Source organism: Lolium rigidum, unplaced genomic scaffold, assembly GCF_022539505.1.
Source record: "Lolium rigidum isolate FL_2022 unplaced genomic scaffold, APGP_CSIRO_Lrig_0.1 contig_34127_1, whole genome shotgun sequence".
Lineage (NCBI taxonomy): Eukaryota > Viridiplantae > Streptophyta > Magnoliopsida > Poales > Poaceae > Lolium > Lolium rigidum.
In genome coordinates, this window is record NW_025900259.1 from 25,452 (window position 1) to 42,613 (window position 17,162).

Below are 17,162 nucleotides of genomic sequence, written 5' to 3' on the forward strand. Positions count from 1 at the left end.
CCGGTGAAAACCGCAATCAACCCGGAACCGCATGGGCTTGGGCCGGACATTCACCTCATATTCACATCATTTCTCATCGGTTCTTTTGTTGTAGAGGCAGCCTCCAGCCTAACCCCGATGACGCTTGTTTAGAGGGAACCCATACTAAAGCACATAAATTTCTAGTTAAGCCCTTACCCATGTTGGGTATTGTGGGGGTACTTTCAAATTGGAATGGTATCGCATCCGAACCTAACCATCAGTTTTCGTAAAATTCACCAAGTCATTCACCAGTCATATTCACCTTCAAAATCTTTCAATAGAATGAATCCTCATTCCAAGGTTTTCAAAGTCATTTCATTTCACAAGATCCCATCTAGAGTAATCAATTTTTAATTTTAGCACTAGCAACTAGTCCTGAGGGGTGCTAACTTCTTGTAATGCTAGCTAGGCTAAGTTTGATACTCTTGTAGTATTCTAGACTTAGACCAAAGTTAACTATAAAAGTAACTTATTGAGAAAACAAGTAAAAGCTTGTAAAGTAAAAACTTGGGATAAGCTTATGTACAAAAGGTAAGAGTCATGGTGCCTTGCCCCAAGGGGGCTTTGCACTTTGCAAGAATATTAGCTTGCCTTGATTGGTGAGGTGATCAAAGTTTTCAGGCTCTTCCTCCTGGTAGAATACCTCCTCCTCTTGATAGTCTCCGGTACTAGCGTCTATAGATGAATACGAGGTACACAATCACCAAACAATACTTACATGCTAGACTAAAACACAAAAAAGGGTTCACACAACTTATTCTAACATCAATTCAAGCTTGGTATGGTGAGTTACTTGGTTTGTTCTTATTTAAGAGAAAAATAATTTCCTCTCATTAGGAGCATTTATTTGATTTGCTATTTAAGTCTTTGGAGAAAATAATTTCCTCTCATTAAATCCGATCAAGATTTAATCTCCACAAATAATAATAAGGTATGAAATATAAGTTGACCCAGGTCAACCTTTCATATCTATTATGAGGGAGTAATAATTTAAATGAGGTGCTACACCTCATATAATTTAAAACTAACATCTAAATGATTTACAATCTCTAAGTAACCAAGCATGAGGCTTATTAGACCAAGGTCAGTACCTCTATTTTAATTACTTAGGATCACAATTTAAATGAGAGAGAAGCTCCCATACTATTTAAATAAGTTTATGTGTATGTGTTAAATGGACTAGAAATGGCTCCATAGCCATTATTTGAATCTAGTCCATGATCATGCAAAACAACTATGCTATATTTTTGCATAAACAATTAGATTATGTCAAATGTGAATTATTAGAGTTGGAATCAACTCAAAATCATTTATAGATAATTTTTAGTATTTATTTGAAGTTAGAAAAGGCCCTGCCTTGTTATTTTTATCATTTGAATTTAATTACGAAATTAGACATGAGGCCAGTGGCATTATTTAGAAGATTTCATGAGCTTTCAAAATATATAAAATTTGTTAAATTTGGTGTAGTAGATTTCAAACTATTTAATTTTGAAGTGGGCAGCAGTATTGGATTTGAACTAAAGAATTAAATCGAATTTGAATTTCTGGGCCACGCGGGAAAATGAAACGGGCTAAACAGACTAAACGGACTGGGCCGGCCCAACTAGCGCTGACCACGCCGCGGGCCGCCTGACATGGGGTCCCACGCGTCAGTGGCTTAATTCACCGAATCGGTACCTGGCGATGATGACCGTCGGATCAGGAGAGGATCGCACGGTCGTGGCTTGTCTTCTTCTCCGGCGAGAGGAGGGCGTGCGGCGCGGCGAGAGGTAGGGGTCGGAGGGCACCGTAGGGTCGCCGGCGGTCGAGGGAGAGGGGTGAGGCGATGTTGTCGACGACGAGACGTCGACCGGCAGCGGCTTCGAGGCTCGGGGTGGCGTGAATTGGTGACGGCGATCTGCGGGCTCCGGCGACTCCGAGCTAGCAATTGGAGCGGCTCCGGCGATGGGTGGTGAAATTGACTGGTGAAGGAGGCTCAGTGAAAGGAGGGGAGTGAGTTGTGTGAAGAGAGGAGGAGCCGATCGTCCCTATTTATAGCGGGCGTAGAAGGCCGGTGGGTGCTGGCGAGGTCGACCATGGGCTCGACGTTTCTGGCGATCGAAGGGCAAGCTATGGAGCGCATCTTGTAGGCGACGTCTAGGCGGAGGCTAGTGCGCGTGATGGCGTGTCCAAAGATGGTGCCGTGGCGTGCTAGCAATGATGGCGTCCTCGCGGTCACCGTGGCGGAAGGTCTTGATCATGGCGGTGGCTACGGAGCGGGGGTAGGCCCGGGAGCGTGTCTAGTGTGTAGAGGGCGGGGAGTAGATGCTCAACGCCCGGGTAGGGCTGCGTGGGGAGGACGAGGGTGCTCGAGCGCTTGGCGCTCGGCGCGTCCGGGATTGGGTCGGGGAGCGGTCACCGCGTGCGCTGGCACGTCCTGGGCTTGTCCGGGCGTGTTTGTTCTGTCCAAGGCCGGGCTCGATTCGATCCGGGGAGGGTACGAGGCATGCTCGGGGAGGTTCGTTGATGCTCCGGGACAAGGTGGATGTGGCCGAAATGAGGGGTGAGGTAGGGTGGCATGGTAGTGTCTAGCATGGCCGGCATGAGGAAGTTTTTGATCATGCACCTATTTTAGCAGGTGCTGCAGTGCATAGGATGATGCAGAGGAGGTACAAGGATGTTGATGATCACAAATGAAAAGGAGTTTAGGCAAAAAACCGGAGGATAATAGCATGTGTGCAAAAACCGGAATCATGCTCGCAAGGTGTTTGTGAAAATGGCCGCATGAAACTTTTTGTGGAATTTTGCAATTCTTTTTGGTGCACTTCATTCTTATATTTAAAGTGATGGAATGGTGGTGGTGGTGTCCATTTTGGTGAAGATTTGCAAAGTTTCAAAAAGTGGATCATCTTCTCTTTATTTCAAAGTCCTCACTTGTCCATTCTATTCGGTCAACCTAGTCAACATCAGCACTAATGGTCAACATGAGAGTTGTTCACCTTGACATGGTCTTGGATGACATGGTCCTAGTTGACCAAGTTTGGTTTAGGAAAGAATTAAACCAGAGGGGTAAAGAGGGGATCATGTTAAAATTTACCCAAATGACCATCATCACATGTGAGATGGTTTTGAGTTAAATTTGGATTTGATTCTGGTTTCTTTGATGCATTTGGGTTTGTTTGAGTTATATAAGAGTTTTAGAATCCATAGGGCAAGCAATGGTGGCCTCATATGAAGATTTGTAAAATTGCCCTTAGTGTATGTGAGTAAAAATTGGAATTATCTCACCATTTGAATTCTCTCCAATGAATTTGACTTTTGTTGACTCTAATGTGGTTCTTATTAGTTTAGAAACATTTTAAGATCATTGAAACCATTTCAAATGGTCTTGATCAAAGATTTGCAAAAATGGCCATAACACATAAGAGGTGATGTGTCAATTTTTACTAAACTTGTAAATGGGTGATCTTGCCTTACTTGGACATGGGTTAGGGTCAATTTAGAGTTAGATTATGTTTAGAAAAGGTTTCACCTCATTTGGTCAAGGTTTAAAGTCATAGGGCAAAATTTGGTGAAATGGCTATGTGTCACATATGCCTCTATGCATATGTTACATTTGAATTTTAAATTTGACTTGGCTTGACTTATTTGGTGTTGTTGAGTGTTGAAATGATATATAGGGGTGATCCAACCATTCACCACATGTATTAGGGTCAAGATTCCTAAATTCACATATTTGCTATTTTACCCTCATATGCCTCTATGGCATTTTTAGTTTCTTTTTAATTTCTTTGGAAACCACTTGGATTTGGTTTGATAAGCCTTAGTTAAGGGGTGTGAAGGTTTTCCAAACCTTTAAACAAGTGGAAAGGTCTAGGGTAAAGATTTATAATTATAGCCATAGGCACATATGCCTTTTTCTTATTTAATTTCCTTTTATTTTATTTTAACCAGGATGAGTGAAAAGAGGGGTGAGGTTTTAGGGTTTAAGGTTATTTCAAACTACTATAACAAGCAATCATGGCAATAGCACAAGAATTAAGCAAGATCACTATGCATCAAACTTAATTTAATAAAAGTTTTTGTTGGTTCCAAAATTTGGAACTAGTGAAATTCATTTATTTTGTTTTGAATTTTTGGGATGTTACAATAACCCATGATTTTACTACAGCAATTTTGTTTTATATTTGAGTCTTGGAAGTTGTTACTACTGTAGCAACCTCTCCTTATCTTTATTTTATTGCATTGTTGTGCCAAGTAAAGTATTTGATAGTAAAGTCGATACTAGATTTGGATTACCGCGTAAAACAGCATTTCTTGTCCGTCACGAATTTGGGCAGGGTTCTCTCGTAGGTAACTCGTACAAATCTGCCAATTTACGTGCGTGATCCTCGAGATATGTACGCAACTTTCATTCAATTTGAGCATTTTCATCTGAGGAAGTCAAGTGCCTCTAAAAAATTCATCTTTACGGATCTGTTCTGCTTTTGACAGATTCTGCCTTTTATTTCGCATTGCCTCTTTTGCCGTGTTGGATGGATTTCTTTGTTCCATTGACTTTCAAGTAGCTTTGTGCAATGTCCGGTAGTGTTAAGAATGATTGTGTCACCTCCGAACATGTGAATTTTTGATTATGCACTAACCTTCTAATGAGTTTGTTTCGAGTTTGGTGTGGAGGAAGTTTTCAAGGGTCAAGAGAGGAGGATGATATACTATGATCAAGAAGAGTGAAAAGTCTAAGCTTGGGGATGCCCCCGTGGTTCATCCCCGCATATTTCAAGAAGACTCAAGCATCTAAGCTTGGGGATGCCCAAGGCATCCCCTTCTTCATCAACAATTTATCGGGTTTCTTCTCTTGAAACTATATTTTTATTCGGTCACATCTTATGTGCTTTACTTGGAGCGTCCGTTTGCTTTTATTTTTGTTTTATGTTTGAATAAATTCATGCTTGTGTGGGAGAGAGACACGCTCCGCTGGTTCATATGAACACATGTGTTCTTAGCTTTTAATGTTCATGGCGAAGGTTGAAACCTGCTTCGTTAATTGTTATATGGTTGGAAACGAGAAAATGCTACATGTGGTAATTGGTATAATGTCTTGAATAATTTGATACTTGGCAATTGTTGTGCTCATATAGATCATGTTTAAGCTCTTGCATCATGTACTTTGCACCTATTAATGAAGAACTACATAGAGCTTGTTAAAATTTGGTTTGCATGATTGGTCTCTCTAAGTCTAGATATTTTCTCGGTTAAGGTGTTTGAACAACAAGGAAGACGATGTAAAGTCTTATAATGCTTACAATATGTTCATATGTGAGTCTTGCTGCACCGTTTTATACTTGAGTTTGCTTCAAACAACCTTGCTAGCCTAGCCTTGTATTGAGAGGGAATTCTTCTCGTGCATCCAAATCCTTGAGCCAAAAACTATGCCATTTGTGTCCACCATACCTACCTACCACATGGTATTTCTCTGCCATTCCAAGCAAATACTTCATGTGCTACCTTTAAACAATTCAAAAGCTATTATCTCTTATTTGTGTCAATGTTTTATAGCTCATGAGGAAGTATGTGGTGTTTTATCTTTCGATCTTGTCATTTACTTTTGACGAGACTTTCACAATGGACTAGTGGCTTCATCCGCTTATCCAATAATTTTGCAAAAAGAGCCGGCAATGGGGTTCCCAGCCCCAATTAATTAACTTGCATTAATAATTCTCTTCACATGTTTTGCTCTGATTCATCGTAAGCAACTTAATTTTGCAAATAGACACTCCTTCATGGTATGTGATTGTTGGAAGGCACCCGAGGATTCGGTTAGCCATGGCTTGAGAAAGCAAAGGTTGGGAGGAGTGTCATCTAAAAAATAAAAAAATATAAACTAAACTAAAGTACATGTGTAAACAAAGAGAAGAGGGATGATCTACCTTGCTGGTAGAGATAACGTCCTTCATGGGAGCCGCTCTTGAAAGTCTGGTTGATGAGGTAGTTAGAGTACCCGCTACCATTCGTTGACAACAACAAACACCTCTCAAAACTTTACTTTTATGCTCTCTATATGATTTCAAAACTTGAAAAGCTCTAGCACATGATTTAATCCTCGCTTCCTCTCGCGAAGGGCCATTCTTTTACTTTATGTTGAGTCAGTTTACCTACTTCTTTCTATCTTAGAAGCAAACACTTGTGTCAACTGTGTGCATTGATTCTTACATGTTTACCTATTGCACTTGTTATATTGCTTTATGTTGACAACTATCCATGAGATATACATGTTACAAGTTGAAAGCAATTGCTGAAACTTAATCATCCTTTGTGTTGCTTCAATGCCTTCTACTAAGAATTTATTGCTTATGAGTTAACTCGTTATGCAAGACTTATTGATGCTTGTCTTGAAAGTACTATTCATGAAAAGTCTTTGCTATATGATTCAGCTTGTTTAATCATTGTCTTTACCATTGCTTTGAATCGCTGCATTCATCTCATATGTTTTACAATAGTATTGATCAAGATCATGTTGGTAGCATGTCACTTAAGAAATTATCATTGTTATCGTTTACCTACTCGAGGGCGAGCAGGAACTAAGCTTGGGGATGCTTGATACGTCTCAAACGTATCTATAATTTCTTATGTTCCATGCTAGTTTTATGACAATACCTACATGTTTTGTTCACACTTTATGATCGTTTTGATGCGTTTTCCGGAACTAACCTATTAACGAGATGCCGAAGTGCCGGTTCTGTTTTCTGCTGTTTTTGGTTTCAGAAATCCTAGTAAGGAAATATTCTCGGAATTGGACGAAATCAACGCCCAGCATCTTATAATTCCACGAAGCTTCCAGAACACCGGAGAGGGACCAGAGGGGAGGCCCTGGGCCCCCACACAATATGGCGGCGCGGCCAGAGAGGGGGGCGCGCCACCCTGGCGTGTGGCCCCTCCGTAACCCTTCCGACTCCGCCTCTTCGCCTATTTAAAGCTCCCTGACCTAAATCTTCGATACGGAAAAGCCACGGTACGAGAAACCTTCCAGAGCCGCCGCCATCGCGAAGCCAAGATCTGGGGGACAGGAGTCTCTGTTCCGGCACGCCGCCGGACGGGGAAGTGCCCCCGGAAGGCTTCTCCATCGACATCACCGCCATCTCCATCGACACCACCGCCATCTTCATCACCGCTGCTGTCTCCCATGAGGAGGGAGTAGTTCTCCATCGAGGCTAAGGGCTGTACCGGTAGCTATGTGGTTAATCTCTCTCCTATGTACTTCAATACAATGATCTCATGAGCTGCCTTACATGATTGAGATTCATATGAGACTTTGTATCACTATTAGTCTATGTGCTACTCTTGTGATGTTATTAAAGTAGTCTATTCCTCCTTCACGGTGTAATGGTGACGAGTGTGTGCATCGTGTAGTTCTTGGCGTAGGTTATGATCATAATCTCTTGTAGGTTATGGAGTTAATTATTACTATGATAGTATTGATGTGATTTATTCCCCCTTCATAGTGTAAAGGTGACAGTGTGTATGCTATGTTAGTACTCGGTTTAAATTGCAAAGATCTATTATGCTCTAAGGTTACTTAAATATGAATGCCGAATGTTGTGGAGCTTGTTAACTCCGGCATTGAGGTGCTCTTGTAGCCCTACACAACGAATGGTGTTCATTATCAAACAAGAGTATATGTAGCACAAAGGAAGAGAACTTATTTATTATGTGATCAATGTTGAGAGTGTCCACTAGTGAAAGTATGATCCCTAGGCCTTGTTTCCAAACATCGAATCTCCGTTTATTTACCTGTTTCGTTGCATGTTTACTCGCTGCCATATTTTATTCAGATTGCTATTACCACTCATATACATCCATACTACTTGTATTTCACTATCTCTTCGCCGAACTAGTGCACCTATACATCTGACAAGTGTATTAGGTGTGTTGGAGACACAAGAGACTTCTTGTATCGTGATTGCAGGGTTGCTTGAGAGGGATATCTTTGACCTCTTCCTCCCCGAGTTCGATAAACCTTGGGTGATCCACTTAAGGGAAACTTGCTCGATGTTCTACAAACATCTCGCTCTTGGAGGTCCAACACTGTCTACAAGAATAGAAGCACCCGTAGACATCACACCCCGGCGTATATGCTTGATAAGCAACCGAGGATCATCATGTGCTCCTTGTCTTGGGCGGCGGCTGCCATCTCTTCTCGCATAAGCTCGACGAACATCTGCTCCTCCTCTTCGTCCGAGTCCATGGCCGGCCGAGGCAAATGGACGAACACTCGACGGGCGTGGTCGTGGCTAGCCGAGACGCGAACGACGAGGAGTAGGCCGTCATCGAAGCGGGCGAGTGCGGAGGAGCGAGGCGAGATAGGCCGTCGAAGGCGGCGGATATAGGCGGAGTGGGAAGGAGGGACGGCGGAATCCGGAGCAACAAGCCGGCGGGGTGGTGCCGGCGGCGAGAGATACGAGGGTGGGGGGATTTTGAGCGAGGTGGTGGTGGGGTTCGTGTGTCCGGTCGCCGACAGGATCGGGCCCTTCGCTTTTCACTCTTCGGACTCCCCAATAGCTCCCAGGGACCGGGGATGGCGTGGGCTCGCCCGAATGGATGAAGGACCAAATCCGGACCAGAACGAGAGCCGGGAGCGCGAGTCGAACCGAAGTTTCGCCGTTCGGATGGGAAAAACGTCCCATGCTCGGGGCGCTCGTCGGGAAACGAGACGGAGATACTCTAACTGCATACGGGGATTGAGGATTGATCTAGAGAGCGACCATGTGCCATGAGCTGTCAACTATTTTGCTGCAGCCTGCGGGATCGGAGAGACACTGTTTTGACAAGGGTCCTACCATGCTGAACGCGTAGTCTAGATCTGCGTTGATATTTTCCTTGGATCAATCAAGCATCTATATGAAGCTTGCCTGAGCACGTATTGACCGTAGATACGATCGATGGAGTCGTTCAACGGCAGCAATACCGGCTCCGAGCGGCCGCACGCCGTACTGCTGGCCAGCCCTCTCGCCGGCCACTTGATTCCACTGGCAGAGCTGGCACGGCGTCTCGTCGAGCACCACAGCTTCGCGGTCACGCTCGTCACCTTCAGCAACCTCTCCCTTCCGGCGCATGTCCTCTCCAGCTGCCTCCTCCCTCCGTCCGTCGCCACCGCCGTGCTCCCCTCAGTAGATATGGGTGACGTCCCCGCGGCCGACATCTTCCAGGTGTTCCTGGAGCTGATCCGACGCTCAGTCCCGAACCTCCGTGCACTTGTCCGCGGCATCAGCGCCACCGCCGGGCCTCTCGCCGCCCTCGTTGTAGACTTCTTCGGCCCCGAGGCGCTGCTCGTCGCCGCTGAGCTCGGCGTTCCGGGCTACGTTTTCGTCCCCACCAACCTGACCATGCTTGCCCTCGAACGCCGCTTCATGGAGCTGCATCACGGCCTCCCTCCTGGCGAACACCGCGACTTCCCCGAGGTTGTCGAGCTTGCCGAGGGCGTGTCGATGCGCCGAGAAGACTTCCCGGTTCCATACCGTGATCCCAACAGGCTGGCTTTCCCGCAACTTCTCGAGGACACCCGGCGATACCTCCGTGCCGACGGCTTTCTCGTGAACACCTTTCACGAGATGGAACCTGCTCTCGTGGAAGCGTTCAAGCTGGCGGCAGAACAAGGAGCGTTCCCGCCGGTGTTCGCACCGGGGCCGCTTGTCCGCCAGCCAAGCCCAGAGCCCGACGTCGGCGACCAAGACTGCTTGGAGTGGCTGGACCGCCAGCCGACAGGTTCGGTGGTGTATGTCTCGTTCGGGAGCGGCGGTTCGCTGTCTCTGGAGCAGACCACTGAACTCGCCGCTGGGCTAGAGGATAGCGGCCAACGGTTCCTTTGGGTTGTGCGGGTGCCAGACTTGACGGCAGAGTCGGAGACCGCAACAGGTGGAAACGATGACGACCCGTTGGCCTGGCTCCCAGAGGGCTTCTTGGAGAGGACGGCGGGCAGGGGCCTCGCCGTCACAGCGTGGGCACCTCAGGTGCGCGTGCTGTCTCACCCGGCCACGGCGGCCTTCGTGTCGCACTGCGGATGGAACTCGACGCTGGAGAGCGTGCAATCCGGCGTGCCGATGGTTGCGCTGCCGCTGGGCGCGGAGCAGAGGATGAATGCAGTTATCTTGGAAAGGAAGGTTGGGGTGGAGAGCGATTTTTCTAACGGAGCCGGTAACTACCGGTGAAGCATCCGCGGTTCGCTCGTCCCTCGCGATTCGGGGTTGGGACCGTCGTATCTTTTCTTTCTTGTTTAGTATCTTTTGCTGATTGTAGAGAACAGTTCTTTTTTTTTAGAGAAAAAGGGGCATGCCCCGGCTCTAAATATATTAAAACCAGATATATCAGTTTACAGCATTCAGAGGTTTTAAAACCTTACAAACCAAGTTCTACCCGCAGACCCATACTTATACAGCACAAAGTCAAAGCACAAGAGAGCCAACAAATTACATTCTAAACAGCAGAAGACAACAGGCAAAGTCACTGGCGACCCATGACCTGAAAACATGCCCCATCCCCCACCAGGACCAGATCATTTGCTTCAAGAGTCCTTGCCAGATCTTCCGCAAGCCATAAGCATTGGGCCAAATCCTCTCGAATTGTTCCCGTCACAAACCTCCGAGTAGTTCTTGCTTTCTTCCGTGGAATCACCCAGGATCCGGCCACAATATCATTGGTGGCAATCTGGCCACTCCTTCCAACTTGTTCATCATACATATCGACCCTTCTTTTTCTACTTCCTTCGATAGGATCTTCCACCGAGCACGAGCTTGTTTAGCAAGCGTCTCCACAGTAACCCGCATGCCAAACCATTGCACCCGATTGAACACATGGTCATATCTGGTAATCCAGATAGTCCTCAAAATAGCAGCAAAAATCAAATTGCATTTCTTATTTTTCTTTCTATCAGCCCACAGGGCAGCAACATCATGTATATCTGAGATATTCAACTTTAAACCCAGGGCATCCAAAACCCCTCTCCAAAAGTTAGCAGCAACAACACATTCAAAAACGGATGTTGACATGACTCTAGTTCATTGCAAAACACACAAGTCAGATCATCAACATTTTGTCTTTTAACCAGAGTTATCTCTAGTGAGAAGCTTATTATGTGAAAGCAACCGTAGAAAAAAAATGAATTTTCGGGGGTACTTTGATTTTCCACACACAATGTATATCAATAGTTTGAATCCCTCCAAAATTAATCACAGCATATAAGGACTTAACACTATAGACCCCATTTGGTGCCCACTTCCAAATCAAACAATCCTTAGAATCATCTAACCGGAGAGTTTGAGCAATTTGCTGAATCTCAAACCACTTCAACATAAGTTTGTGGTCAAAACACCTTCTAAAGGTCATTTTCAGAGAAACACCATCCCAAATATCAGCAATAGTTTTATTTTGTTCATTTAACAGGAAATACACTTCCCAGAATTGAATAGCTAGAGAGCAAGACCCAAACCGAGTGGTCTTCCCGAACTTAATAGTTCTACCATTACCAACTTTCCACATATAACCCATCTTCGCAGCCTTGGCAGCCCATAACACCCCTTTCCAAAAAGGAGAGGCCCCATTATCAGAGCAAGAAAAAATATTAGGATTATTCACATTATACTTGCTATCAATTATCGGTCTCCAAATTTTGTTATCATCCAAATGGTATCTTTTAATCCAGGAAGCTAGAAGGCAAATATTCATCTCTGATAAGTCAGGGATGCCCAACCCTCCATACTCCTTTTTCCTAGTGACCAAACCCCAATTAGCTAAGTGGTACTTATGGTATCCCTCATAATTATCCCACAGACAGTGAGCCATCTGAGAGTTAATCAAAGTAATAGCCCACTTAGGGAATTTGATCACACTAAGCAGATAAACTGGAATACTGGCCAAGACACTTCTAACCAGCTCTAGTTTGACAGCATGACTTAGAAGTTTACCTCTCCAGCCAGCAGCTTTCTTAATAATTTTATCAACAACAGGTTGAATATCCTCTTTTTTAAGCTTACAGTAATGCAGAGGGACCCCTAAATACTGTAAGGGAAACTCACCCAACTTGCAGCTCAAAGTTTGAGCAAAAAGTTGTGCATCACTTTCAAGCACATTAATAGGAACTAGATCACACTTATGAAAGTTGATCCTCATTCCGGACATATGCTCAAAACAAGCTAAAATCCACTTTAAATTGATGGCAGAAGATAATCTTTTTTCAAGGAAGAGTAAAGTATCATCGAGCATATTGCATACCGATAATACCCCCTCCCCATGCCTTGCATAAGCCCAGCCTATTTTTCCACCGTAAGCGACTTTGTATAAAATTTTATTAAAAACATCAGCCATAAAATTAAAAAGAATAGGTGATATAGGATCACCTTGTCTTACACCCCTACTAGTAAGGAAAAAATTGCTATTGCAATCATTAATCCTCACACCCACAGAACCATTGTATAATAAACCTTCAATGATTCTCATCCACTTGGGGCTAAAACCCCTCATCCTCATAACTCTTAGCAGAAAATCTCTATCAACTCTATCATAAGCCTTTTCATAGTCAAGTTTAAAAATAAAACCATTACTTTCACTACGAACAGCATCATGAATTACTTCATGGGCAGTAAACCACACTCTCAAGTATGAATCTCCCTTTAATAAAAGCGATCCGATTAGGAGAAATAAGTTTCTCACTCACCACACCCAACCTATTAGTAGCACATTTAGAGAAAATTTTGAAACTACAATTAGTCAAAGCAATAGGTCTGAATTTCTGTATAGTTACAGCATCAGTTTCCTTAGGAATCAAAGTCAACAGAGAAAAATTTAGTCTAAAAAGATCAAGTTTTCCTTCATTCCAATCCTTAACCATATCCATGAAATCAGCTCTAATGAGCTCCCAAAAATGTTGATAAAATAAGAAAGAAAAACCATCAGGACCAGGAGCACCTTCAGCATAAGAGCCAAAAATAGCTTCCTTAACCTCTTTCTCAGAAAACGGAGCATCAAGCATATCATTATGATTCTGTGACACCATATCATCTGGGTCCCAGAAATCATCTACTATATTAACATCAAGACAAGACTCTTTACAAAACAAAGTCTTATAATAATTAACAAGCAATGTCCAAGCATACCTTTGTTGTCATCAACCATACCCTCATCTCCTTGTAATTGACTGATTTGTTTTTTCCTTCTTCTCTGATTGGCTACAGAATGGAAATAAGAAGTGTTACGATCTCCTTCCAAGATATATCTTTCCCTAGATCTTTGTCTAGCTTTAATTTCCTCATTACTCCAAATCTTGGTAAGCTCAATAGAAATATCTTTCATCCTTTTTTTAGAAACAGGAGAAAGACACTGTGTTTCAGCAATAATATCAAGCAGATCATATTCAGCAACCAACTTTTGTTTATTCTTTCTTTGAGCAGATTCAATATTAGCAGCCCAACCTTTTAACACTTTCCTAGTATTTCTAATTTTAAAATTCCATCTGTCAATAGGTTTATGAAGATGACAAGGGGCTTGCCAAAATTTGGCAACCACCTGGTCAAAACCCTCAATGTTAAGCCACCACTTCTCAAATCTAAATTGCTTATTAACAGGAACTTTCAAAGCCCCAGTGTCCACAATCAAAGGAGTATGATCACTCCCAACCCTAGCTTTTGAGGTTAAGCTACTAGCAGGGAAGAGAGAATCCCAGCAAGTAGTCACAAACACTCTATCAAGCAAAGCCATAACCAGATTATCTTGGTTATTAGCCCAAGAAAATTGTCTACTAGGATTTTTAATTTCCATCAAATTAAATTTATTAACCCAATCATTAAAGAGATTGGCCCGAGTGTTGGTTGATGTTTCCAGTGCTTTTCTCACACTTTTCTCTAATGAGATTGAAATCACCCCCAACCGGGTAGGACCATTCCAACAAGCCATAATATTATGCATTTCATTGATAAAGTCTAACTTATACTCCTCATAAGCAGACCCATACACAGCAACCACTCTCCAAATGACATTGTCTTTCTTTGCTTTAATATGAACAGATACACAAAAAGAGAATATCCCATTTAATAATATCAAACAAATCGATATTAATACCAACAAGGATCCCTCCAGCAGTTTTCACAGCAGGCAACCAATTCCAGGTAAACTTCTCTCCTGGATCTAATTGTTTAAGCTGAATGCTAGAGAAGTCCTCCTTTTTAGTTTCAGAAAAACAAATAATATCAGGACATGTTCCTCTAATGAGATCATGCACTCTAGTAAGCTTATCAGGTCTATTTAGACCTCTAGTGTTCCATATTAGAGCTACCACCATTTTTAAAAATCAGTTTTCTTCTACCTTTCTTCTTACTGTGGACTAATGTCCAAGGTTCATCCTCATCAGGAACATCACTAATGTGATCTTCCTGATCAGAGACAAACGCACCCTCATCATCAAAACCAATCCTCAGTTCATCCACAAATAGACTAATGTCATTGGGGAGAAAACTCTCAGGATTAGAATTATGGAAATCTATAAGCCTATTGGTTTCAACTTTTTTAATTTCATTAATAACAGAATCAGCATCTAGACTTTTGTGACCCAGACTAATGCCAGCAGTTTTTGCAGTGTCATATAAAGATGGATTATCAAGAGCAGCAAAAGAATTTGAGAAGCCATGTATTCTATTACCTTTAGGAATCTCCAAATTTTTAGCCTTCTTTAGATCTTGAGCTCTCTCTATAGCGGACTTACCATCCCTTGGAATCCTGGAGCTCATCCTTGTAGCTTGAACAGGTCCCCAGTTCTTCTTTTCTTTCCAAGCCATAGGAGGCATCACAGGAGCAGGATTGTTGAGCACAAAACTATCCTTCTTCTGGATCTCATCATCAACTTCCTCATCACTCTCCTCATCAAAGTGCTGGAGAAGATTCTTCCCAATATTTTCCTCAGCTCCCCTTAGTACTAAATCATTACTGACTTGTACAATTGGCTCTTTCCCAAGGACTTTCTCCTGCACAGACACTTCCAGCTTCTGATGAGCAGCAGAATGTACTTCATTCCTCCCACCAGGAGGCATGGAGGACTCAGTCTCCATCTTGTTACAAGCACCATTATTTTTGTCCTTGTCCAAGCTCTTAAAGTCATCACCAATTTCATCATCATCATTCACTGTGTCACCTTTATTGCCCAGACCAGGATCTTCATCATCATCATCATCCACATCAATAGCTTCTCCTTCACTCTCAACCACAAAATTAACCAGGTAAAAACACTGCTCCATCTCAAACAGCTTGTTGGTTGGGATCTTGGACTTGTCTCTCACAGCCACCTTAACCCTGACCTCCTCATAGAAACTTCTGAATATGCCATGCCAGTCAATATTAACAAGCACACCCAGAGATGTTGAGATTTGGCAGACAGTTTTCCAGGTCAACCACTTAGCAGGGATACCATAGATCTTGACCCAAATTTCTTGAAACTCCTCAAAAGGCTCAGCTTCACCCTCCCAGTTCTCAAAGAAGATCACCACCCCATCTTTTTTTAGATTGATGGAGGGGTATTCCACCAAGTCTTTAATTCTTTTACTAGGAGGAAACCTCACTAAGAACTTCTTGGGGCCAATCTGTCCGATCTCGCCAAAAACCAATTTGCCTTCCACATATCAATGAAACATTTCTCAAGGTCACCGGCTGATATTTCACCTTCCTTGACCACCACCACACCAACATTATCCATGTTCAGCCATTGCACAGCCTTCTGGACCCTCCACTTCCACATGGAAGAAACCCGCACTGGATTTGCACTCCCCCAATATTGGGTCGTTGGAAGAAGGAGTACCACATAAGGCAATTGTCCATATGGTGCCCGGTCTTGCTGCGGATAAAACACCTTTTGATCCTAGTGCACGTGACCCACATAATGTCCCGGCTCTCCACAATTGTAGCAAGTTACTGGACTTGAATTTTGGATCCAGAATAGGTCCAGGACCACCTATCACAGATATCTGAAGATTGTTACCTCCTTTCTCTCCACTCTGTCTTGACCCATCAGAACCAGGATTCTTCTGAGTCTTCTTCTTGTTCTTCCCAGCCCCAGAGCCTTGTGGTTGCTGCAAAGGAACCATGCTGGCACTACTCCCCTGACTGTTTGATTGCGGGAGATTTTGTGGAATCCCTTGCGGAACCATCATCATTGGATTGAAACCAGGTTGAGGGATCCAGCCGACCGCCGAAGAACTGAGGCCACTAATTCATCGGCATGTTCCACATGTGTGGTTGAAGCATCGGGAACATACCTTGCCCAACCCCCAATTGTTGCATCATCTGTGGAGGAAACTCTGATTTGACCACCACAGGCTCCTTGACAGCACCTGCAGAAGGAGCAGCCGAAGAGGTCGCCGCCGCTGCGGTGGGAGCACGTCCACCACCAGACCCACGACCAGTCCCCCCACCAAATCTGCCCGCACCTCGACCTCCACCCGCCATTGAGACCACCTCGACGAAAGATCTCTTCCCCTCGGCCGCACCCCGGAGATCGGAGAACTTGATAACTTGTTGCTCGGGTAGAAATCCACGTCCAGCCGGATAGCAATCGGCCGGGTGTGAAGGATCTGTTTTGAACTAGCTCTCTCACGACCCGGACCAAGGTCGAGGCACTAGGCGAAAACCTAGATCCGACCGGAGATCGTTGGCCGACACTCGCCGGCGCACACCACGGATATACCTCTAGTTGGAGACGTATTCCCAAAAGACGTAACCCCCGAAGAAATATGAACGGACTGATTTCGCCTGGGAGGATCCAACCGACGGCCACCAATCGCAGCCACCAACGAGTCATCGCGCAATGGGGCCCGCCCACTGCTCAAACCATCCAAATTTCCCACCCCTCTCCGGCGAACAAAACCTCGTCGGAGAAGGATTCCCGCTCCCGATCTTCGCCCGCGTCGCCAGTCCTCCGCCGAACCTCGACGACCCGCAACGATAGCAGGTCTCGGAGCTCCTTGTATCAGCCACCGGGGACGACCTCACCGGCGAGATCTGGAACGAGGCTCTCACGGCTTCAAATTTTCCAGCTCCTCCAGCCCTTGCTCCGCCAATTGACGCCGCGGGTCTTCGGGATCCATCGACTTGATCATCGCCAGCGCCGCGGCCACCTGCTCCTCGAGCCC

General features: G+C 44.4%; 1 protein-coding gene across 1 annotated transcript; it reads left to right on the forward strand.

Moving 5' to 3' along the window:
- The first annotated feature begins 8,939 nt into the window (after window positions 1-8,939).
- Window positions 8,940-10,205, forward strand: LOC124681110 (UDP-glycosyltransferase 72B1-like). Its single transcript, XM_047216068.1, has one exon. It carries the CDS (start codon window positions 8,940-8,942, stop codon window positions 10,203-10,205), a length of 1,266 nt encoding a protein of 421 aa, XP_047072024.1.
- Window positions 10,206-17,162: the final 6,957 nt, after the last annotated feature.

What these genes read in the sequence shown, in the direction of transcription:
- LOC124681110 (XM_047216068.1), top strand. Translation starts at nt 8,940, where the DNA reads ATGGAGTCGTTCAACGGCAGCAATACCGGCTCCGAGCGGCCGCACGCC.